This window comes from Amblyomma americanum, chromosome 3 (genome assembly GCF_052857255.1).
Source record: "Amblyomma americanum isolate KBUSLIRL-KWMA chromosome 3, ASM5285725v1, whole genome shotgun sequence".
NCBI classification, from domain to species: domain Eukaryota; kingdom Metazoa; phylum Arthropoda; class Arachnida; order Ixodida; family Ixodidae; genus Amblyomma; species Amblyomma americanum.
The window spans coordinates 157,690,415-157,716,651 of NC_135499.1; the positions used below are offsets into that span (position 1 = coordinate 157,690,415).

The 26,237-nt window shown below is 44.7% G+C and overlaps 1 protein-coding gene across 1 annotated transcript; it reads right to left on the reverse strand.

Moving 5' to 3' along the window:
* Window positions 1–757: 757 nt before the first annotated feature.
* LOC144123408 (gonadotropin-releasing hormone receptor-like) lies at window positions 758–26,237 on the reverse strand. The gene is made up of 3 exons (XM_077656243.1): window positions 26,145–26,237; window positions 3,416–4,427; window positions 758–2,670 (listed from the first exon to the last, which is right to left on the reverse strand). The coding sequence occupies exons 2-3, from the start codon at window positions 4,196–4,198 to the stop codon at window positions 2,260–2,262; spliced, it is 1,194 nt and encodes a 397-aa protein (XP_077512369.1). The 5' UTR covers window positions 4,199–4,427; window positions 26,145–26,237; the 3' UTR covers window positions 758–2,259.

Consider the following 26,237-nt stretch of genomic DNA (forward strand, 5'->3'; position numbering starts at 1 on the left):
AATTGCTTCATGCGGGGAAGCTGAATCCGGAGGCCATTTCATCCTATCCTGTCAGCTGTTCGCACGGCAGAGAATTCGGTATTTGCAAATCCCCTTTGCTCAATTAGGGCTGCCGTTTACTCTCCTCGTCCTCCTCTCCTTCGGCGCAAGCGTCAAAGGGCATGCCTGTGAGCTTCTTCACAGGTATTTTATCGAGACCGGGAGATTTTTGTGTTAAATCTTGTTTCCCTTTAGTTTTCCCTCAAATTTTATTTATTTATGATTATTACTGTTTAATTAATTTATTTTATCTCTCACCTCTTTGTTTTTTCAAATTTTATTCCAATCTCAGAATCTCTCAAAATTTGTTATTCGTTTTCGCAGGATCCTCAATTTTTATTTATGAGCCGCTTGAGCTAAGCCTAAATGTCTTTTTCTCCTGTATGGATCTGCACCCAACTCTGGCCAATCCCCCACCGTGGGTATGTGCCATGGCTTCAGAGGCAACAACAACAACAGCACCAATTCACCATGTGATCGCTGGAAAGTCTGTGTTAGACCTGAAATAACCACCGACACCGACTACGTCAAACCAGGGGAACGGAAATAAAACAGGTGGTGTTGTAGAAAGAGAAGAGGCGGCCATCACATCAACGAAGCCATCCTGTTCTCATAAAACGAAATGTAGTTTGGTACAACTCAAGAAAGAAGCTGCAAGCGAAAGGAGGCCATCCACCCAAAGGTGTGGACCGATTTTCAGCACCCAGCAGTCGATACCTGCGTAAGCCTCTGCCACTCTATAGGTTAATCCATGATTAACCCCCGCCACGCTGCTATGCAATGGGATTATTCACGGATTAATCGCAGCAATCGGTGGCATAATGAAAATCGGGGGAAGCTATTGTCCTCAAGGCCGTCTTTGTGGGGAATTTACAGCTTCGTTCTCGAGATGTGTGCGACAATAGCGGTAAATATTATTCCAGTACCTTTTGAACGGCTGCTTTTTCGCCTCTTATTTTCTAGAAGATTCAAAACCTTTCCGTGGGAAAATATTTCGCAGGAGGGAGAGTGCTTGTTGCTCGGAAATCTTACTTCACGTTTAAGGGCTAACCACCATGCTATTCTTTTAGTCATTAACAAAAAGAGACAAAAACCAACATATTTACCGCCTATAACAATCACAAGAGCGTAAAATGCTGGACTAGTTGGTTCATAATGCACAGAACGTGGAACCAACCAAAACGGACGCAGGACAAAACGTAGGGCATTGCAGCATAGTGTTGTTTTGTGTTGTGTTGTGGTTTTCTGTGTGTGCCTCTTATGTGTTGTCCTGGGTCCGTTTTCGCTGTTCCCGCCTTCTGTGTATAATTACAAGGCTCTGTGCGAAGGAAGCACAGATACATGTAAATATTCCTGTTCTTTTGTAAGCCCTTGTGTTTAAGTACAGCGCCAACACCTTAAAAATAAAAAAAAACAGCTAGCCACCGTTGCAACATGTAAATAAGTTGCTTTGGGCGCCCTCAGGGAGGTGATATATTTTGTGTATTTTTATTCTGTTTCGATGGAAGGAGTTTTCACAGAGAGCATATTTTCTGTGTATGACACTGGAACAAGGTGCAAGTGTTCTGTATTTAGGAAACAAAACAGTTCGCACACATCTAAGGGGGAGAAGGGGGCTCTACTGAATGAATGATCTCTTTGCTTGCTGTGCTATAAACGAGAAAGTTTTTAATAACAAACGTTAACTGCGATCTTGAGCCACCCTTACCACTATAGTCTCATGGAATAGAACATGGAGTAAAACCCTCCCCCGGGGAATGAAAAACTCCCCTGAGGTGCAGCAAAGGCTTGGTGCAGTCTTTATGAACAGTTTCTGTGCCACTACGGCCGTATCCAAAGCGAGGGCACTGCCGATCAGCGGCACTGCTGTCGGCGTCATTCGGTGTTATCGAGAGTGCACTGGGTGAGGAAGACTGTCTGGCTCTCGTGCTGATAGTCAGGTCTCGCGAGAGTGATAGGAAAATGCCTCCTGGCCCTGCGCACCCTGGTTACTTGCGAGCGCCACCGATAACAGCGCCATTACTCGGCACTACTCCTTTTCCAGCCACGCTGCCGGTACAATAACTTTTCACGAAGACTTGACATTTCTGAATTGTGGTCTTTCAGAAAACCCGGTAACTTTCACAAACACCGATTGGTTGCCAGCCGGCCCCATGACAGGTCTCAAGAACACTGACACGAGGGTGCGAAGTCTCATCACAACCACAACAACGTGCGCGATCAACACACCGCACGGGCCTTGTTGTTGGGCGGCGTGTCCGTCTCTCCGTTCCTGGCCACGGAAGCCTTGGACTGGCGTGTGGGAGAGTATGTGTCCCCCGGGTCTGTGGACATCTGGGACCCCGTTCGGGACCGGTTGAGCAGGCGACACGTGAGCGACTCGCGTGCAATGCGAGAAACGGTCCTCCAGAAGCCGCCATCGCTGACGTCCCGGTGCGGCCGTTGGAAGTAGAGGAAGATGTACGGGTTGATGGCGCTATTGGAGGCTGATATGACGCCGAACAGGGCAACCACATTGCCATCCAGAATGTCCGGGTTCCCGAAGGCCAGGATAGCCTCTTGCACCATGTACGGCACGTTGGTCACCAGGAAGGCGCCGAACACCACGGCTGTCATCTTCAATGTCTTCACCTGCACCGATATAGAGAGCATAGGGCTCTTCTCAAAGACGCAACAAGAGAATGCTTTTCCTCTGCCCACTTTGCGCTACTCGCTGGCCCTGATCGTCGCCTGGGGTGTAACTGTTTACGGGTGACTTCATTTTTTACACGCGTGCAGGCTACGTAGTTACTACACGCGTATTTGCAGATGTTCCTATACTAACAATGCTGAATACGCATTGAGAACTCGTTTCCAATGCTATTGTGATGAACAGCATGAACAGGAAGTGGCGCTATGAAGAAGTGCTTGGACGGTGGGATTAAGGATAAATGGAATTTAAACTGCAAGAAGTAAAGGACGAATAACTGTCATGAAAACATGCAGACACAGAAAGTGATGTGGTGATAGCAGCAACAATAGCGCCATAATAAACAGGATAAAAATTCTAGTTATTTTGCACACAATACCAAAGAAGGACAACCTTTCTTTCCCCCAATCCTCGATATGCTAGTAGTGTGAGTGAGACTCCCTTCTATAAGCATCAACCTACACTGTTTGTATCTTCTATCTAAGCTCCAGACTATCGCTGAAGAACCTTCCTGATGTGCCACACAAGCATCGACCATCCTATCCTTTATTCTTTTAGTGCGTGCCGGAGACCGGGGCCCACAAAATAAACAATCTTCAATGGCCAATCATGAGCCAATATCATCTGCCAGAAGCTCACGCACACCAGTCTAACTGGCTGGGGACGAAGCAGCCGCTGCGTACCAACCTTAGCCCTCGGTAGAGATGACGTTGTCTGCCGGCTCATCCGATTGGCCGCACTGTGCTTCCAAAGGGCCCACAGTATCCCGGCGTGGAACGCGATCAGTAGCACGAGAGGCATCACGAACACCGTGAAGAACACGAAACCCATGTATATCTGGCGGTGGTAGAGCGGGGTATCGCGGTCGTAGAAGATGGACGCGCAGAAGCACTTTCCAGGAGCCACCTCGACGCTGTGGAAGACGTACACGTTGGGTAGCGATGGCATGCATGAGGTCAGCCACGTGAGGGCGGCCAGCTTCCACGGGTCCGGGCTGGGTGCCAGAGGGGTGGCGATGGCGATGTACCTGTCGATGGCGATGGCCACCAACATGTATGTGGACGAGACCAGAGCGAAAGTCTGCAGGAACTTGAAGAAGCGACAGAAGGCGTCACCCGCGATCCACAGGCGGCCCATCACTTCCCACACCACCTGAGAGGTCATGGTGATGCAGGCCACCAGAAGGTCAGCGATGGCCAAGTTCAGGAAGAGCACCCTGGCTTTGGACACCCGGCGTCTCCTCTGCTTGACGAGCAGGTTGCAGCAGACCACGCTGTTGCCGATCACGGAGAGGACAATCATGGTGATAATGATGCCAATGCGCACTCGCTTGTGGTACCGAGGGCCCATGACTTCGTCGGGCTCTATGAAGTCGGTACTGTTGCTCCAAAGCGCAGTGATGTTTCCTGACTGGTTAAAGCCATACGGCAGGTCTTCTAGGGACTCGTCGAAAACGTCCGCTTCAGTCATTCCCTAAGGACGGGCGTCCCGTGTTGTCCTCCATCCACAAGGGTAATCATAAGTTACCGATGCTATGCTTTACGCGCCACTTGTTCTGCGTGCTTGATAACACTGTGAAGCGCACACAATGAGCAGCACCGCGTTATTTCTGTGGTGACAACATTCTGGTAATGCGGTTACGGCAAACACTGTAACGCTGTGGTCCATGTGGCTCCTGCTTTCTCTTCTAGTTTTGCATCTGTAATTGAGAAAAGAACAAAAACATGTAGACCTAAAATAAATGCGACTATAATTTTTTTTTCTGTCATGTTGCAGGTAAATGCCTAGAGGATTGCGGCGGCACCTGTATTCATATGGTTTATCCCTTGCAAACAAATTTTATTCCGCCGTTACCGTCGCGCAAAAGAAATGACAGAAATCGCTACGGCAAAATCCAGGCGCAGAAGAATGCTGTTACTGAAAATTTTTAAAGTTTATAGCAAAATTGGGATCGTAGAAAAAAACAATTTGTATAATAAAAGAGAGTTGCAACGTCATGGCATTACAACTCTCGGTTCAAGTTGTGTGCGCGACTATCGAGTTATAAGTTTGTGCTTATGGCTATGTTTGCATCTACAATTATGATGATAGCAGAAAAACTATTACTGATCTGCCGAGCAGATGACTAGAAAGCACCATACTGCTATGAGTGCAGGTCTTTTGCACTGACGTCAGCAAAAGACTCACTATGCGTTACGTAATTTCAAAAACAGGTCTCGACTGTTCTTACCTTTTGTAACAAGAATTTCATGTACAAGCGCGAAACACATAGTGCATTTTTTTACAGCCAAAAGAGTTGATAGAAGCCTGAGTTGTCTTATAACTGAAGCCCGTGGCAGTTGTAGATGACTTGGCTTGGATTGGCACCCAACGGAACTGGAGCCAAGCCAAAGCAAGTCAAACCAAGGGCAGCCAAGCGAAGAAACAGAGAAGATGTAGGAGAAAACAGAAGAGGAAGAAAATGCAGGGACGCCTTCGTGCAGAGAGAAATCTACACGAAAGATCTCGATGAATGTTCTTACTAAGGCGTAGCATAGTTTAGCCGGTAATGTTTCTTTTTTCTGCTCTTTAATCTTGACAAATGTCCCCCCCCCCCCCCCCCGCCCTTTACTCACCCTTATGTAGTAAGTTCGACAGAGAATCTTTATGGGTAATAACATAATAAGTACTAACATAATAAGTAGTGACATAATAAGTACTGAATAAATCACCGGAGAAGCATGTTCGCATCGATTGCTCATAGAAGCCCATGAAAGATGAACAAAAGTTCTCCATTACTGAGAAAGTGCCGTCTGGCGTGATATTAAAATAAACCAGCTGTGCTTCCTCGTTTCTTAACTTTCCCTTTGGCGCGGAGCCCACCAGATACAAAACTTTGTGGCGTCAGTTTTTCTCAAGGCTAGTAGTGCACAAGGCTTTAATAGCTCAACGATACATCAAAATGGAAGAAAAGAGTTTGGTGGGGCAAATTTGTTCTCATGGTTTTGCAAGACTGAATCAATCATTAAACGAGGATAGAGGAAAACCACTTGTTAGGCATGGCTACTGATAAAACGAGACCAGCACTGGAACCGTTGCTTGTTAATGCAAAGGTCGAATCGGTCGATGCATAGATCGGTTAAAAGATCGGTCGAGCTTTCCATGCAACCTTCCTTCCATTCAGGCCTCCAACTTATATTAAATGATGGGAACAAACCAAAACGAATTGTAACCTAACAGAACTGATTATTGCGAAAAATCTGTGCTATTTAACCGCCCACTCTGAAAGGTTAACGCCAGGGGTTGATTTGTAGGGAACCTTTGAAGAAGGCGACTGGACGGAAGGCGGGAGATGAGGCAGGGGGCAATCCTATTTGCCCAACGTAGGCTATTTCTTACACCTTATTCGCCGAAAAAGCAGGATGAAAAAAAGAGGCCATCAGAATTACTTCGAAGAAATTTCTCGTTTGGGTCTGTCGTATCATTAGAGTACGCACTGGCCGATTCAGAGGCTGCTGCATTTCTTTCTTGTCCGAAAGAATATTGTTCACGCTTCAACACGACTGTGGAACGTGGCTCTCGGAACAATCTCTGGCGGGATGGCGCAGCGTGCTGCGCCCGTCTACCTCCTAAGCTTAAATGCTTGTGATTGTTTCATGGCCCATGATGTATATACGTATATAAAACGAAGGAAAATAGTACAAGGAGAACGAAAGGCGGCACAAAGAACATGGCTATTGCATGCCACCTTTGTCTTGCTCTTGTTTGCTTTAGCACTGTTTTACTTTTTATTTACCTCCTGTTAGTTGGCGCCGGTTGCTAACGCGCACGCGTGAACCAATCGACATTTTAAAACGGCACATTTATGCTCTCTAGGCAAGACATTGAAAAGAAAAAGCTTGTTTGTTTCTTCGCTACTGGATGTCTTTGTCTGTCATGAACAAAGACACGAACACTTTGGTCACAGTTCATTATTTATATCGTCATTCATACATACACAAATTGCGGATAACCACGCAGAAACGTCCTCATAATAAGTATTAATTTATAAAGAGGTATGGGGTATTACGTCCTAGCTTCCTGCTCTCAGTGTTTGAGCCCTTACCGCGGAGCACAAGTGCACGGCGTCAAATAGTATACTAGGCGTTTCAGAGAAGACTTTCAAAAATTTCCAAAAATAGGTTTTTTGAAGTAAAAATATGGCTTTTTCAGCATAGCATAACGAGTGTCGGCGGACATTAGGAAACCGCTGAATCGTCTTAAGTACTAAGCTGGTTGACTAATTTTTAATAAACCACTTTTTAACTAGTAGAGTTAGGCACTTATTAGGCACTTAGTTGCCATTAGATATTTATAGTCGGTCGTTAGTAATAGCCATATTAGTTTTTAGAATTTTGAAAACGCAATTACCTTGGCGCTGTGGCTCGACAAAATTTGGCTTTTTGACTAGTTACATGCACTGGAAATGTTGCTTTGCCTGCATGCTTTTCGAAATTGCATGTATTTTTTTGACACGATGTAGGCAAATTTTGTCGAGCCACAGCGCCGAGGGCAATCGCTTTGAGAAATTCTAAAAACTAACATGGCTATTGCTAACGACCGGCTACAAATCTCTAATTGCAACGAGTTGCCTAGCTGTGACAGTTAAAAAGTTAATTATCAGAAATTAGTTAACAAGCTTACTACTTAAGACAATTCACCGGCTTTCCAGTGTCCGCCAACACTGATAATACTATTGCTCAAAAGCCATATTTTTACCCCAAAAAGCGTGTTTTTGAAAACATTTAAGGTCTTCGCTGAAACGCCTGGTATGCAGATATACAAATGAAACACCTGGTATGGAGACATACAAATGAAATGACATTTACATGATTCCCTGACTTTGGATGACTACAAATCTCTGCGCTCCTCTAGCGCGATTCCTGTGGCCCTGAAGCTCTGCGGTGTAATATAATAATAATAATAATAATAATAATAATAATAATAATAATAATAATAATAATAATAATAATAATAATAATAATAATAATAATAATAATAATAATAATAATAATAATAATAATAATAATAATAATAATAATAATAATAATAATAATTGGTTTTTGTGGAAAGGAAATGGCGCAGTATCTGTCTCATATATCGTTGGACATCTGAACTGCGCCGTGAGGGAAGGGATTAAGGAGGGAGTGAAAGAAGAAAGAATAATAGGTTCCGTAGTGGAGGGCTCCGGAATAATTTCGACCACCTGGGGATCTTTAACGTGCACTGACATCGCACAGCACACGGGCGCATTAGCGTTTTTCCTCCGTAAAAACGCAGCCGCCGCGGTCGGGATCGAACCCGGGAACTCCGGATCAGTAGTCGAGCGCCCTAACCACTGAGCCACCGCGGCGGGTCGGTGTAATGTCGGCACTGCTAAATATTCCGACAGTTTCGCCACAGTAACTACGGTATACGTACGGTGTGGTATAGTATGGTATAGTATGATATGGTGTAGTGTCGTGTAGTGTGGTGTTGTGTTGTGTGCTGTGGTATTGTATGGTACGTTTGTGTGTTGTGGTGTGTTGTGATATGCTGTGCTGTGGCGTGATGTATTGTGTTGTGTCGAGTTCTGTTGCGTTGCGGTGTGGCGAAGGTGTGGTGCGGTACGGTATGATATCAGGATCATCACGTCCCGGAAATGCATCTGGGCTGCGAAGGGCCCCTCATTGGAACGCTCCTTATTGATCTTCACTTCCTGCTGTTTTTCGACACGGACTGACATCGTATAGCTCAATGGTGTTTTAGCGTTTGGCCTTCCCCAATATGCGGATAGCACGAACGGAAGTGGATCACGTGACCTTGGGCTCAGCCGCCCAACGCCGCAGCTGTGCGCGAATGGTCAGCAACAGCGAAAGTGCGCCATGGCTTCATGAGCGTGCAGTGAAATATGTGCAGGCGTTGTCTGGCCATACATAATTTGTGATCGCGTGGGTAGCACATCATATGCGCAAGCGCGTTCATACACACGTTGGATTGTTTGACGCTGCACTGTGGTTAGCGCTGCGCACGCAGCGGTTGAACACAAAATTAGGCACCACATGGAAAAGTCCATGAAAAAAAAAAACACGGAGCGGGTTCGGCTAAAATATCGTGCTCACGTGATTAGCAATGCAGTATCCGCTATCTTCATGCACAAAGACGACAGCTGGAATATTGATGCGTCACATCCTATAATTTGCGCTCAGTCGAATTCACGTGTAGTAGCCGACGTTGCGGAGGGAATGGTGCGTGCGTTGTAGCTTCGCTGCTGGGTAGCATCGCGTGAGTTTGAACGAAAGAGAGGCGCTGAAAAGAAGAATAGGAAATGAAACCGGAAGTGTGTCTGCAACGCCGTGAGTTACCATGTTAAAAAAGCTTCGAAGGAAAAAAAAAGATAGAAGGCAAGAACGCGATGAAAGACACAGTGGAAGCAATTCAGCAGGAAAATGGAAGAGGTCGGTAGAAAACATTGAGGTTCAGCCACGTTGAATAGGCAAGTGAGACGAAGAGAAAGAGACTGGGACGCGGATACGAGGACGTTGAACCCAGGAAACGAAGTCGAAGTCGATATTTCAGAATCATATATGCTGTGGACCATCCACTGAGTGAGCTAGACAAAAAGTTGCAAAAAACAAGCCATGACTTATCGCGTACAACTGTTGCTGTGCCATGTCAGTGCAAGTTAAAGATCCCCACGTGGTCGAAATTATTCTGAAGCCCTCCACTACGGCACCTTTTTCTCTCTTTCTTTTTTTACTCCGGAGTTCCCGGGTTCGAACCCGACCGCGGCTGCTGCGTTTTTATGGAGGAAAAACGCTAAGGCGCCCGTGTGCTGTGCGATGTCAGTGCACGTTAAAGATCCCCAGGTGGTCGAAATTATTCCGAAGCCCTCCACTACGGCACCTCTTTCTTCCTTCACTCCCTCCTTTACCCTTCCCTTACGGCGTGGTTCAGGTGTCCAACGATATATGAGACAGATACTGCGCCATTTCCTTTCCCCCCAAAACCAATTATATTCTTTTACTCCCATTTTCCTCTCTTCCCTTACGGCGCGGTTCGGCTGTCCACCAAGATGACGAATTTCTGCGCCATTTCCTTTCCTTAAAAACCAATTTTCAATTTTCTTCAGGGCGAACAAAGGTTAACCTTGTGTATGCATTGCCATTACGACTGTATGTTATTGGGTAGGTGCGTCATTATTAAGCATAAAAAATGTTAATAAAGAAATTAACTATTTTACCTTCAAAAAACGTAAGTAGTCTCAAGTGCCCTCCGTATTTCTCCGGGTTGCCTGAGAGCGGCGGAAGCACTTACACAGAAAAAAGCAAGTACACATGTAAAGAAACGCTGTCAAGGACACAAACTTCGTTCCGCTGAGCAATGTCAACATTCGAGTGGATCTGCGTGCATTACTTGCGCGACGCACATTAAACCTTTTTTTTCTTTATTCGACGCACATTAAACCTGTTTGATACTTTTTTCGCACTTAAGAAAAACTACGCCAATAGCTTAACCAGGCTGGAATGCCTCCTCTTGAGTTGTAATTCGCGGGAAGAATTATGATGCATGAGTTGTCCAAGAGAGTAAATCATCGGAAGCATATCTGGAGAGAAACAAATGCCTATCGTTGCGCTCGGCACTTGGCTAGAGTGAACTGAAGTAATTAATTTCTTTGGCAGCACACACACCCTTGCTAAACCATCGTTGTTGTTTCGGATGACGCGGTTGTTGCGACGCGTGCTTTGTCTTTAAAAATTTCCTCTCACATCTCTCTTAACTCTCCACTGTCTGCACGAGGCAGCGGTTGTGGCTCAGCATGACCCAGTGGGCATGCCCGTGCACTTTACTTTTCATTCTTCCTGCAGTCGCAACAACTTCAACAACAACAACATCCTCGTCAGGAGACGCAACGAAAAAAGGTGCGGTATCCAAATTGAAGGCCCCATTGCGTCCACATTTACAAGCACCAGCTTAGCGTGAGAACACAAGGGCCAAATATACCGACAATTTTATCAACAGAAATAAACGCACAAACAATAGATGTAATCAGCATGCAACAATGGATTAGGCTGTCTCATAACGTGAAGGACTAGCTCAGGACCATGTGGTTTTGCTACTTCGTGGTTTTATTGAGACTGCCACTGTTTTTTTTTTTCAATTAAAAGCAGGTGTGAGTACAGAGGTGCATTTTATACACATGGTAGCAGACTAAGGAAGGCAAATCAGGAGCTGGTTATACATACATGACGGAAGACAACAGTCGCAAAGGCCAAGAAGCGTAAAGGATGTTTCTTTTATTTTTTTAAAAACTAAAACAAAAGATTGGACAGCAGTCGCCGTGACTCAGTTCGTAGAGCACCAGACGTGAAATTCGGAGGTCATAGATTCGGATCCCCCCGGTGGCATGCGGTCTTTAGAGCGGAAGCTTTACTTCTCCCATGCAAAACCTTAATTTCACGTCGCTCCGAAGAATGACCTTCAAGCGGAGGAGCGGGGTGGGGCTGTGACGTCATACCATGTGACTCGCCGCACCTCGGCGCAGCTGCGGCGAACGGAGCCGGTGGCGTTCATTCGCCTGCGTTGAACAATGTGATTCAACGCTCACCTCGCAGTGGCGCTGAACCATGTGATTCGCCGTTTGGTTTATACTTTACGGGGGTTTAACGTACCAAAGCGACACAGTCTATGAGGGACGCCGTAGTGAGGGGCTCCGGAAATTTCAACCACCTGTGGTTCTTTAACGTGCGCTGACATAGCGCAGTACATGGGCGTCTAGAATTTCGCCTTCAACGAAGTGCGACCGCCGCGGCCGGGATCGAACATGCATCTTTCGTTTGGGTCAGCCTGAGCGTCATTACCACTCAGCCACCGCGGCGTCTGATAAGGTAATAAAAAGCACGAAGCATTGCTTGATTCTTGCAGAACTTATTCACAGACCACAAGACAGTCTTCTCTTTAATCGAGCAACAGCCAAGTCAAATGATTGATATGCAATAAAGTTAAACCACAGCAAACCGTGCCTGATCATGCTTAATCGAGCTTTCGCTCTGCAAACTAGATTCAGCTGACTTGAACCCCAGTAAATTGCTTTCTTCCACTTTATAATGAATTTTATTTAAATGATTTCCCAATTAATCTTCGATTAATGAATGCCACAAATTTAAAAAAATACCTGGCGGTTTAGCATTCATCATAATCAGCCTGACTACGCCCACTGCAGGGCAAAGGCCCCTCCCATGCCTCTCCAATTAGCCCTGTCCTTTGCCAGCTGCGGCTGCGGCATCCACGCAAACATCTTAATCTTATCCGACCACCTATCTTTCTGCCGCCCCCTGCTACGCCTGCTTCTCTTGGAACCCACTCTGTTACCCTTAAGGACCAGTGGTTAGCTGGCCTTTTAATTTTTAGCTGGCGTCTTAATTTCGACTAGGATGTCATCAACCCGTTTTTGTTTCCTGACCCACTTTTCCTTTTCCGGTCTCTTAAAGTTACACCTATCATTTTTCTTTCTATAGCTCATTGCGTTGTCCTTAACTTAAGCTCGTTAGCCTCCACTTTTCTGCCCCAAAGGCGAGTACCGGTGAGATACAGCTGTTGTATACTTTGCTCCTGAGAGATGTTGGTAAGTGGTAGTAGTAAGTGGTTTATTAAAATAATAATACAAATGAAGGAGAAGATTCCTGCTAGCCCCGGCATCTGCCATCGATACTGAAACGCCTGAGCTGGGGTAGCGGAAATAAAGGATAGCTGACAGAATGGAGATATGAAATGAAAGAGGTGAGGGGACAGGAATAGAGGATAGAGGTAGAGGTAATATACACAAAAACTACTTGCACAATAATGAATATGTACAAGTTGCGCGCGTGACTAGTTCATGACGGAGCAATAAAAACACAGCGCACAGCACTATGCTCACTAAAGCTGGAGTGGGGCGTCCAGCTGTTAATCGTCCAACGTAGCACTCGCTGAGCTTCCATTAATGATCTGAGAGAACCTGCCATATGCACTCCAGCCCATTCTAATTCTATTCCTTCTCTTGATCCGGATCAGCAGTCAGTACCTGTCCTAAGTATACTTATTCCCACCCCACTTCCAGCACCTTGCTACGAATTGTGAACTGTTGTTCCCTTGCGAGACGGTTGAACATTACTTTGGTTTTCTGCATGCCAATTTTTAGGCCCTCCGTTCCACTCTGCCTGTCAATGATCAATGATCAACTCAATGATCACCAATGATCATGTTTTGCAGTTCATCTCCTGAATGACTCAGGAAGGCAATGTCATTAGCGAATCGCAAGTTAATTAGTTATTCTCCATTAACTCTTATCCGAAAATGTTCCCAATCCAGGCCTCAGAACTTCTGCTGCTAACAGTCGGTGAATAGCACTGGCAAGATTGTGTCTGCCTGCCTGACACTCTTCCGTATCACAATTTTATAGCTGCGTTTATGGAGGACAATGGTTACTGTGCAGTCGTTGTACATATCTTCCAGTATTTTCATACAAAGTTCTACACCCTGATTCCGCAGTGCCTGCGTGACTTCTGAGGTTTCCAATGAGGGAAAGGCTTTCTCGTGATCAATGAAGGCTATACATAGGGGTGGGTTATATTGTGCGCAGTTCTCTATCATCTGATTGATAGCATGAATATGGTCTATTGTAGAGTATCCTTTACGAAAGCCTGTCTGATTTGGTTGATTGCAGTCTAAGGTTGTCCTGATTCTTTTAGCGATTACCTGAGTAAATGCCTTGCAGGCAAAGGACAGTAAGCTTCGAAGTCAAAGTCAAAACATTCTCTATTTCTGAAAATAAAATAAAGAATGCTTTGACTTTGACTTTGAGTGTTCGGTCTGTTGGTCTGTAATTTTTCAAGACCTTGACGTTTCCTTTCTTACGAATTGAGATAACATTAGCGTTCTTCCAAGTTTCTGGTACGCTCAAGGTCATAAAGCATTGCGCATACAGAGTGGCCGGTTTTTCTTGCGAAATATCCCCTCCATCCTTCAAAAGATCTACTGTTCTCCTGATTCTCATCAGCTGCTTTCCCCCTTTGCATTGCTCCTAAGAATTTCTTTACCTTCACTCTCTCTCTCTTTCTTTTTTGCTGGCGTGATGTCCCGTCGCTGTACACTACTGCCTGTCTCATTAATGTTCTGATTACATTGGCTACTCTATAGATTTCTGTAGAACGTTTCGGCTACTTTAATTATCTTGTCCCTATTGCTAACAAAACGTACATTGCCATCCTTGTCTCTTAACGCATACATCTGGTTTTTACCTAAGCCTAATTTCCTCTTCGCCGCTTTTAGGCTACCTCCGTTCTTTAGAGCATGCTCGATTCTCTCCATACAAAACTTCATTTTATCGGCTATGTTGCGCTTATTTATTAACTTTGATAGCATTGCCAGTTCTGTTCTGTCTGTAGGGTTAGACGTTTATCAGATCTTTCATATCCTGAGATAGTGTGCCGGTATCCTGTCGAACACTCTTTCCGCCTACTTCTACTGTGCAATCCGTAACGTTAGCTGTGAGATTATCGTTCAGCGTTTGAACATTAAGATCGTCTCCACATTAATTTTTTTTGAACATTAAGTAAGAAAAAAATGCAACTCACGTTTATCACAGCCATCTTCAATATGTAGCGTGCGAACGCTGCGGCATGCCGACATTTTTGGCATTTTTTCGATCGTTATTCTACACTTCTATCCACGGTAGCAGCCTTCGCCTTATAAAGAGCGGCGATGGCCGCTAGGAGGCGCAAGTGATCGCCGGTGAAACTGCAGCGCAGGCTCGTTGTACGACCTCTGCACTGACGCCGAGACTAACACCGCTTTCTTTCGAGACGGTCCCTCCTGTAGATATGGCTCTAGAAACAGAATGTTTTCTCCGGCATACGTATTTTCTCACTCGTCTAAAAAACAAGCTCAAGACAATACAGCAGCATGCGAAAGCACATTGTTCTCAGAAAATGCTGCCGCACTTCTGCCGTCGCCATATGCAATCCTGAGCTCGGAAACGAGATACGGTTTCAATGTTGAAAAAAGTTTGTGTCGTCTGAAAGGGAAAAAACACGAACCTTGGGGAAACCTAGCGAATAAGGGCATGCCATGGTAGGTCGTGCCCAAATTTGAAACTTCAATATGGTGGCAGCAGCTGATCGCCACCTCTAGTTGAGATTTGTTTATTCAAAACGAATCAAATCTCTTGCGAAGTTTACGAAAAGTTTTCAAATAACTGGCACGAATTTAAAATAAAGCGTGCCCTGGTTTTCTTCGACAACTGTTTCGAAAACGGGGCCCACTCCGACGGCGCACAGCAAATGCTTCGGTGTTTCGTCTGCACGGAAAGGACAGTTCAGCGCCACAATGCGGTTCGTTCCTGTGACGGCGTTAAGAATGCTCATAGATATGACATCCAAGAATGGGTGACGCGACACGGGTAAGCCAGATTTAGAAAACCTGGACTTCACTATCGATATTGGGCGCCGTGGCTCAAACTCTTGTCCTTCACACCAGTTTAGATTTGGCGCCAGTTTCATCGCTGTCGTCATTAAGTAGCGAAAGACCATTTTCTCATGCATTTATGCCGTGAGTATGCGAATCACAAATTGCGCTGTCCTCTCGTTCAGCGCAGTGTCAACAAAACACAACTAAGCTTTTAGAACTAAACTTGCACTTACGCTTTAGTCTTGCGGCCCAATAGTTTAAATTTGACATATTTAGTTTTTGTTACGACTGTAGGGCTTCTTTCTGCAAGGTCAGCTCTTGATACGAACAGTCGCGTGCTAATTAGTGCAACATGAGCTGTTCGTGCTATAAGAGTACAAGACGGACTTCCGTCGAAAGTGTCTTCGTTCAAGATAAACTCTACGTCACTTTTGACAAGTCAGGGACATGATATATTTGACCGAAAAAAAAACGGTCATTTGTTAGTAAAAAAATATTCGCAGTGAAAATCTGAAAGTTGTGCTCTGAAATAAGCGCCGCAAAACATCCACCAAATTTTCAAAAAAACATCAAACGATAGTTCCAAGCCCTAGGTTTAACATACCGTGTAATCAGCCAGAATGCAGACCACTCGTAGAAATTAACTTAAATTGGTGGGCAACTGACCGGAATTAGTTAGGAAATTAAAGTAGAAAAAAAGTTATTGGCTTTCGTTAGTAAAGTCGGTTGTTTTGACTTCTGTGAGACAAAAATTTAAGTACAATTCGGCATTGAAAATCGCATTGAACAAGCTGAAGCGACGCTCTTGTGAAACTTCGGTATTATCGGCGTATCCCATCAAGTGAGCATATTACGGCTAAATATGACTTTTGTATTCTTTAATGCAAATATTCTTCTCCTTTCAAAATTATTCACTATAGTGCATTGGTATGTAGTACGCCCTCTTAAAGGCGTCTTTCGACGTGAAAGAGATGCAAGTTTTAAGGTGACGCTTCCCCACATCGCCGAGTAAAATGCTTTGTGCGGTCGTAACTAGATGGCACCACAGGGTTTTGCATTTGCCGGTTCATTTAAATCGTCACCGACGAGGCGTACGCAAGTGTGCTATAACGGACGGGAGTGTGGAAGCACAAGTGCACACTATGCTACTCTAAAACTCTCTAATTACTGTCTGGCGGTTCGGTCCGCATTTGTATTTGGTTCCTCATTTTCGCCTGAGCATTATCGCTATCATGCTCACTTATCGTGGTCTCCATCATCGGGACAAATAAAATGGGGAGCATCCACTGACTTATAAATGCTCAGTAGAATTTTTTCTACTCCGTTTTTGGCCCAGACAGCTTTCTTAAACTTCACTTTTACTTGGGAGGCAGCTGTAGAATACTGTAAGATATTGGTATGAATTGATTGATGGGAATGGTGTAATCTTCTGACGCGTAGCGAATTCTTGATTTTAAAGTTCGTTTTGCGCTCCTAGCAAGTAGTTAAGACTTGCATGGAAAACCAATGGGGTGCTTCTCTGTCAATAATTGCAAGTCAGCTGTGTTGTGGAGCGTTTTAAGATACTGTTATGAATGTATTGGTCAAAATGGCGTAATATTCTGATGCATACAAACTTTTGGTTTTATTGTTTTTGAAAATCAATGGAGAGCGCTTTTGGAAATAATTGTGGGGTGAGTGTGAAATATTTACGATACTGTTATGAGCATATTTATGGCAATGGTACAACCTTCCTATGCGTAGCAAATTCTTTTTAAAGTTGTCCTGAGCTCGCACCGAGTAGTTAAGGCTGCCAAAGGAAACCAGCGTTTTTGGCACTAATTGCGAGGGAGCTGTTTTGTATAATATTGTATTAGATACTATTATGAACATATTTCTGGGAGTGGTCTAATCTCGCGATGCGTAGCAAATTCTTCCTTTCAATGTTTTTCCTCCATTCGCACTATGTAGTTAAGGATGCCACTGAAAACAAATGGATCGCGTTTCGACAATAAATAGCAGAAAACTACAAGCGTCCCGAAGGGGATCTGCGGTTCTACTAATTGTTTTAGTGAAATCTTTCGATCTCCGAAGAAGTTGCATTCTTAAACTACTTGCCGCTAAAAAAAATAAAACTGTTGTCCAGAATTTCTCTGCATGGAAACCGTTGAGGAATAGGACATCTTGTACACTATAGTTTTCGTTGCGGAAAAAAAATGATCCCTTAAAGTTCAGTTGTTAGTGCTTTGAATATGCGTCTGAGATGGAGCAGAATCCATGGAACGAGGCTGCTTTTTGTGGATGTCGCCATTGTCCGTGCCTTTACAAATATGACATTCATTGTGGACGTGAACCTTGATCATGGCGTATTTGCGAGCCTTCTTTGTTGCATAGCCAGTCTGCTCTCCCGCAATGCGTGCTTTCCGGACTGGGAGCAGGGAATTAAATTAATTGTTACTCTCCTCAATTAGCTGCTTTTCATTTTTCTTAGCTTATGACACGAATCGCTTGCTCCCATCATGCCTTATTATGCACCAACAAACACCGCCGCAACTAAATAAGCTCACGCAGCATAAGTAAAGCTGATGAAATGCAGACTTTAATCGCGCTTATGATCCCCTTCGATGAACTCACGCGAGTGGACACACGGCGAAAGTACACGCCCGCCGTCAGTGTTATCCTTCAGAGGGCGTGGCACCATTTTTACATGCAGATTTATATCTATCTCCTCCCCCTATCCTTCCTGACTGCAGCTCCCCTCTTTCTTTCCGCCTTTCTCTCATATCCCTATCCCCTTTATTTCCGCTAGTCGCAGTTCAGGTGCTTCAGGAATCGATGGCAGATGCCGCGGCTAGCAACATCTTGTTACTTCCGTTTTTTTTAGTTAATAAAACAACTCCTTACTACTAAGTAGTGACTGTCTGATTACTCAAGACTTGCCAAAGCATCTGTTAAATAATAAAAAAATATATAAACTTGGTGCATAGAAGAACGCATATGAGGCTCGTTATATTGCTTTGTTAGAATACAATCATTTTACTTGAGCGTGTGCTACGCGTATTATATGTATTTTATATGCTTGTTTGTGCTTTTTCAATTTTCTTTTGCGTTCAGTTTAAACGTTTGCTGTCTGCACAAGGGCAGGAGCCCTTGTGAGGCTACGCCTTTAGCTCCTTCTTTATTGCACGTTTGTTACCTGTATAACACACCAATGAATAAACTTCAAACTTCAAACCTCAGTGCACTGTGTTTCTGGTTCCAAGTAGGCCTCTATGAAATCGAAGCCGCCGGTAACAGGGCGGCTTATTGCTTTGCGCAAGAAGTTCAATCGCACCCACCGTCAGTGACGGTTTCAAAAGTGCGAAAGTTTCGAAAAGCGGAGGCTGCGCAGCACTTCGACTCGGTCGCCCCCGCATCTACCTTCAGACAGCTGACGTATGTAGCGAGAGAAAGACGCCGTCCTATATCGCCTACGCACCGCGTCTGCCTATACGCTGGCGAGGCTAAGCAAGATCCACTGTGCCGCGTCAGCTTTTCGCTTGAAACGGGCCGTTGCGAGAGATGTGCAGCGCTTTGTCCTTGTGTGCTCATGTTTTCGTGATGAGAGCGAGACACTTATGTCCAAGCAAAGCAGATGGAATGTGCACCTGGGCTATCTTTTTAGTTTTGTTGTCTGATAGTTCGAGAAATCTCATGCGCTAGCTAGGATGCTCTTGAAGTTTTCAGAGGACACCGGTCTTCTGAGAACGTGGTAGGCGATGTAATTTTGTTTTACAGTGAGGCGCCCGATGAGAAGTTGCTGGTATGGTTATCGTAAGGCTACTCTTGCGTGGGCTTTAGATTTACTACCTCCACAACCAGCCTATGTGATCCAAATCAGTTTCCTGTGCTGGTGCAAACCAGCATTTTTTTTCTTGATTTAGTTCTTCTTTTCCTCTGCCACCGCTTACTTTTCTTTATTATGTTACGCAATCTTTCCATGCTCTGTTGTCTTTCTTACTTTCCTCCTTTCTTTCTTTCTTTCTTTCCTCCTTTCTTTCCTCCTTTCTTTCCTTTCTTTCTTTTCTTTCTTTCTTTTCTTTCTTTCCTTTCTTTTCATTCTTTTCTTTCTTTCCTTTCTTTCTTTCTTTCTTTCTTTCTTTTCTTTTCTTTCTTCTCTTTCTTTCTTTTCTTTCTTTCCTTTCTTCCCTTCCTTTCTTCCCTTCCTTCCGTTCTTCCCTTCCTTTCTTCCCTTCCTTTCTTCCTTCCTTCCCTTCCTTTCTTCCCTTCCTTCATTCCTTCCTTCTCCTTTTTCCCTTCATTTCTTCCCTTCTTCCTTCCTTCCTTCCCTTCCTTCCTTCCTTTCTTCCCTTCCATCCTTCCTTCCTTCCTTCCTTCCTTCCTTCCTTCCTTCCTTCCTTCCTTCCTTCCTTCCTTCCTTCCTTTCTTTCTTTCTTTCTTTCTTTCTTTCTTTCTTTCTTTCTTTCTTTCTTTCTTTCTTTCCAAGATACGCATTGTGGCCTAAGATGGGCACTGTGCCAGCTGATTAAACCTACTCACTCAGCTGCTCTTCTTAAATGACACTGAAATATCTACACATGGAGGTATTTGCATTTTGTCTGCACCGAAAATCAGCTGCAGTACCCGGCTACCAATACAGCAGTCTCGTATCTCGCAGCAGAATGCTGGAAAATGCTGAGCCCCGCCAGTCAGTGAGCGACAAGCTATGGTTGGTCGCTTTCCCCAAAGTGCACCCGTGTTCGCGAAAGCCCGGGGCGAGTTTTTTTTCTGCCACGGTGAGTCATTTTGTCCATCATGGTTGCAGTTTATGGCATTTCTTTTTCAGTGCCACAAAACAAAATAATGGAATAAAAAATTAAGAAAACAAGCGCCTCGGCACCCCTTTCGTTTCCGCGAGCAGCAGCAACCATGCTTATCGTTCCTTCCCAGTCCCGTCCTAGAAAAACCTGTCCATGCGTGCTCTTTGTCTGTGACAGTGCGACATGGAGGCGTTGTGTTCAAGCTGGAAAACATTACGTTACACGAATTAGACGCCTGTGACAAAAGAAAAGTGACAAGAAAAACCGGCACATTGAGAAGGAAAGTAGTTGTGGTGCCTTTCAAACTTCTGGTTGAAGCACGAGCCTCGCCTTCGTGCTTAGGATGGGCACAAACTATAGGAGCAAACGATAAGGAGGTACGCGAACTCACAAACATTTATGTTGTCAGGAATATAGGTTCACAAATTAAACAAGCGAATTTTACGCGCCTTAACGCGATAATAGTCCTTTTTTATGTAGCAGCGACTTCATACTAAAAGCTGACTGAACCATACGCAGTGTATCGATGCCTGGTGATTTGTGTGACGTCTGATGCGATTACGGGATGCGAGCGCTTTGAGTTCTACTTTTTCTTTAGATCGTCGTGGTGTTAACAGTCGTCACTTGTCTTGAGAGGCAAAAACAATTTTTAACATTGCACTCCGCGAGCTTGTTTTTGGCGGGTTTTTCAAATGTCCCTCTGGCTTCTCCTGCATGCATCCATTCATCTGCGGCATAGTAAACATAACGTTACGATGCACGTCGACCTCCTCATGTGTATTCGCCGAGCACTTTCTACGGCAGAAGAGTGGTATTGGGCGAGTTCGATCAACGTTTTCTCGAAAAGGCGCTAAAAAGGGTAAACTGTAGGCGGAGAAGAAACGCACAAAATACACGACAGCGCCAACGAATGTCTGTTGTGTGTTTCTTCTCTGAGTGCAGTCTACCTTCTAGCGTCTTTTCGCAGATAAATTTTTAAGTATTAATCTTGATCTTTGCATTTTTTTTTAACACATCGCAATTTACATTTTCTGCAAGGCTTCTTACGGATGTAAGGTTGAAAGGGCGTTTTCTGAAGTCAAATTGCAGCATTCTTCCAGCGAAGCTGGCTAGTATCATGTGGAAGAGCGCCACCTAAAGCGTGCATTTTTTTTTATACCCTCAGTGGAAACTCGATGGCTGGGTTTGCTAGCGATCGAATTTTCCAGCTCCACTAAGTTTTCTCGACAATCTTTCTTACTTCGTGTTCCTTGATGGCATATTTTGCTTACAAGAATTGCCACTCCACGTTATTTTAAATGTTCATCCGCTGCAACCCAGTAGTCAAGCTGAGTAATAGATATGATACTTTTGTTTTCTCTACACCTCAGGGCTACATCACTTTTACACTGCGCGAGCAAGGAAGCTTATGTTTTAAGATAAGAACACAACCGCGGTCCCCTTCATATCAGGTCGTTTCGCGTAATGACGCAGAAGAGTGCTTTCGACAAAAAAAAAGTGAAATAACTTTTGAAGATCCCAGTTTTCTTTCTTCTTCATGCTCTCTGAGCAGTGCTCTTGAGTGCACGGTCGATTGATTGGGAATCGATCACGAAGGATGGTGCTAAGCAACGCAACACTGCTACGATGCAATAAAGAAAAAACTATGTCACTTTCTCTGTCCCTTTGACATTCGTCTTGCTGACGGTACTCCGGTGTTCATGAACGCTCTTAATGTGAAAAGAAGAAGAGCTACAAGAAATGCCGACTGTGTTCGCAAGCGCGGCTCAGGAGGACATGACACTTCCTACTCGTCGGTTGTGTGCCGTTTATTCGGAAGCACAACATCAACCGAGCCGCCGCGGTGGTTCAGTGGTTATGGTGCTCGGCTGATAGCCCGAATGACGCGGGTTCGATCGCGGCCGCGGCGGTCGAATTTCGATGCAGGCGAAATTCTAGAGGCCCGGGTACTGTGCGATGTCAGTGCACGTTAAAGAACCCCAGGTGGTCGAAATTTCCAGAGTCATTCACTACGGCGTCCCCATAACCTGAGTCCCTTTGGGACGTTGAATCCCATCAACTGAAAAGTAAGCTAAGACTAAGCTAAGGAGTAACCTAAAGACTAAGCTAAAAACTAAACTAAAACTAGTTTATCTTTAGTTTAGCTTAGCTAAAACTAAACTGAAGACTAAATTAAAAACTAAACTAAACTTAACTGAAAACTAAACTAAACCAAAGTAAGCAACCATCAAGATATGGCTGTAAGACTATAGACCACAACGTGCAGAGCCTCCCTCGATGTTTTCGCAGCTTGACGAGCCCAGCTCATCAAGCGCTCTTCTTAGCTGTACAGCGCGCTCAGCTTTCCTCGCTGCGTTTGGTGCTTTACTTGACGCAGTGTTCAGCCGCTTCTCTTACTCGCGCTGAGCCGCATGCTCGGTGTTTGACCCGCTACCATATTCGCCCGCTCTTCATCGGGCTTAGCAAAGCGTTCAGCCACCTTCTGATATTCGTCTGCGGCTACACATACAAAGCTGCCATTGGCGACATAGGCGGGCCTTTTTACCTCTTAAATCCTCCGGCTCAAATGCATGACCATGACGGCAACATTGCTAGCGCTAGTCGTATGTAAACGCGCTACTAACGGATGAAAAGAAAAGAAAACGGTTTGAGCATCTAGCGTGAGAGGCTGTTATGATGACCTAGTGGTCCCCAAAACACCGGGAAGCGAAGCTGCCATGTTTGAGCTGGCGCTCATTCGGATATTAGCTCGGGGCAATAGCATGGTAAAGTTTTTTTCTCCTGGATACTATTCGGACCGGAAATTTCAGACTGTTCCACAAAGGTTCGACTCCACGCTCGGCCTCGGCTCCGACGCAGTTTTCGAATGACGTTCTTCTCAGTTTGTAGAAAATTAAAGCTAAAGAGCATTCCACAGTGAAAAATATTTCTCTAAACAGTGATTTTGCCCGCACGTCGTTCAATATTCTCGTGCAGACAGATTTTGTAAGGCGCAATAACATAATTTATCCCGCGTTACCGAATATGTGCATCTTGGAAAAATTTGTGGGCTCCTCATCCTTCGAGTGTTCATTTGACGAATCCTCATGTCTCGAGGTTGCAATATGCACCTACTGTGACAGTTTTTACGATACGTCGTGCACATCTGTAAAAAAAAAATTCTTTAATATTATGCCTTGTAAACGTGACTAAATTGTTTTCTTTAAGCCTGAATAGGGTATCTCGCAAAAAAAGAGACATTTGCACAAATATGGCGTGTGGTGGATGAGGTGTTAACCAACGGCATACGGACAGCGGTGGAATTCGCACTGGCGTCACCCAAGGATATTACTACCTTGAACATCGGAAACATTCTCAACTGGAGACTGTAGCGCGAATGACGGAGTAATGTATGGTTGACTGAACTATGTTAATAAATCCAGCTCTTGACAGAAACCTTCACAGAAGTGCTAATTACAACTAGCTGTTTAGCCGGTGAACAACCGGACTTGGCGAAACACGAGATTTTTGTAGTACCAGCACGCTTAAAGTGACGAATGATGTCGGGCTTTGCGCTTACGTTGCTGTGATTTAAGCTTATTGAGGTGCCTGAAGGAATCGAAAGGTTTCCGTTCCCTCTCAGTGGGGCAAAGTTTCGGCCGATGATTCCTCGCTACTTTCGTGCTTTTGCAGCAGTGCGCGAAACTTTACTAAGAACGTCCAACTCTTAACTGGAGCTTGCGAATGTAGTGATTCAAAACAAGATTTTAACAGTGCTCATGGGGGGTAGCTTGGAGTAGCTGACCTATCTGAAAAACAAAACAAAAACAAAACATAAACGATGAATATCAAAAAAGGCATGGTTTTCTGTGCTATATTTTGAACTTTTAACATCCTCTATTTGTGTGAGTGGGACTATATGCCTTTCCAAGAAAACACAGTTAGCATTTTTATGTTTTTGTACAGAGCATGCTGTCACTTTGTGTTGCTCTTTTTAAAATTCAACAAAGATTGTGGGGAATATATGAACCGTAAAGTAAATGTAAGCCGGGTCCAAAAAATGTTTTATGTTCACAGAGCCATTTTTCAGTGAACATGTCAGCTGTTCACGAATACTAATATCGAAATATTTGAAATTTGTGCAGTGTTTCCCGTTTCATCCAACATTACTGCAGCGTTGAGCCACATGCGGAGACGTCACATGCGCGTCCATGGTCATATGTAGCCTGGTGACAGCCACGCCTTCTCGTCGTTAGCTTTGCAACTGTACCAACCTAACATCACCACTCATAACCACTCGATGTCTTGTCTATCTTGACGCGTTAATAATGGGCGAAAAGCACACTGACGTCTGAGACCTTTGGCCATCTCGCCAACGCCTGTGCTGCAAAGGCCAAGTCACGGATGAGGTTTAGGACTGAACGCCTCTGACAGCAGCGAGATAGTGGCTGGAATCAATTGCGTTCTGTAGTCCGCTACTCCGTAAAGCTCGCTACGGCAGTCCTCGAAGCAGTTAAGCTGACGCCACTTAGCCATGTTTTTTTTTCTTCTGCCATTGTACCCAGTGGTCCTGGCGGCTTTGGACAACTCGAACAATGTCCGGCTGACTACGAACTGGTTCTTACGCATGCGTCACCTTCTCTAAAGGTTCTCTAGCGCCATTACATAAGGCGCCTGACATGCATTTCCGGCGCCCTTGCACAAGCACCTTTGTACATCCCTGCATCCCAAATAAGAGTAAAATAAACGTGCAAAAAAAAAGCGCCTGAACGAGAATAGCACTAAACCAAACACGTTCCGGCCGCTGAATCCGCCTTCGGTTAGTGGGGAGATATAAAACACCCGCGTACTAAGGTTTATATTATGCACAAATACCTCAAGGTGGCCGAATACATTCCGGGTACTTTCACCCTGCTTGCCTCGTGCGCCTGGTAACCAACAGCGCTGTTATGGCACGCGAACTTTTATTAACCACTCAGTAATTAAATACAGTGTGCCAGTATTTAAGCATTTTAGCACATAAGCGGCGTCATGAGATGTCGCGTATGGGCTACTAAGGCAGCTGATTCCCTGCTGAAAGGAGCATGATGAGCAAAATCACGGATGAAGAACCCTGCCGAAACCCCCCGGAATTCATACTAACATCTTGGAGGGATGTTTTCGTGCTCTATAGAAAGCAGAGCACCTCAGATCACCTTTAGGATATATCGCAGGTCTTGGACGCATGCCACTGAGAGCATGCCGGCGGAAGCGAAAGGTCACAACGGGCTCTAACACGGGCCCTTCTCAAGGTTGAAGGTTTAATCTTCACAAGTAAATCGTTCACAAGACTGAAGGCCTTCACAAGCGCGTCTCTCCGAACACTTGTTTTTGTTTATTGACAAGTCGATTTCGTTTTCCGTGCTTGTAGGAGGAGCTCCAGAGTGGCCTGTGATACCCAGTAGACACAGCATATCGTGCAGTATGCGACGGGAAGTTTGCGCGCATATATTGTTCCATAAATGTGAAAAAGTCTCGCGTTTGCCGAATAGTGTTCTGTACCAGTGCACCAATCTTCTCCACTATTCTAGGTTATCATCCTCTTGGTTTTTGCTAGCTTGGGAGTGATCATAGAGAGTATTAAGAATTTAAGTGCACTTTTTCTTGACTTACAAGTGAAGGTAATTTCGATTGAAAGCAAACAAAATAAAGTAGGACAAAGTGCAATACACTGGGGTAATTTTTTTGCTGATTTATTACGATTGACTGTCAAGAAAAATGAGCACGCGCAGTGCGCTTCACGCCAACTACCGAAGATTCTGAAATATTAGTTAAATAAAAACACACACTAAAACTTACACGGTATAAGTCAACAGAAATACCATATAGTCACTCGAATGTACTTTCTTTGTTCTTTCGTTGGCACTTGCTGTTTGTCTGTTTTATTTTCTTAGTCGCAGTGCAATATTAAAACGGCTGAAAAATCCAAACGTTAAAATACGCCGTATTTTTCTCATAGGCATAACTTTCTTTTTAACGCGCAAGTAGCAAGTTCTCTTTCCCACGTTACTTTCTGAAATTCAAAGTGGCATGCACATTAAAAATCGCCCACACCCATTGCGCACATGCACCGAAGTTGTCGATGTAATTACTGATTCCTCATCTAATCAGTCTCAGCCGATGGCAAGCATCTAGACAAGTCGTTACAGCGTTGACTAGCAGTGCAACCAACTTACCGGAATCGGCGCGGCTGTGGTTGGTGTAATCCGAATCAAGACGTCGTGCATCGAGCTCGGACTGCGACCGACTGGTGCCGGCGCGGCATGTGT

Bases quoted from the DNA above. Each gene is read 5' to 3' on its own strand.
- LOC144123408 (XM_077656243.1), bottom strand. From the start codon at position 4,198: ATGACTGAAGCGGACGTTTTCGACGAGTCCCTAGAAGACCTGCCGTAT. The intron at 2,671-3,415 runs GTTGGTACGCAG...ATATCGGTGCAG, and splicing joins CATCTCTACCGAGGGCTAAG to GTGAAGACATTGAAGATGAC.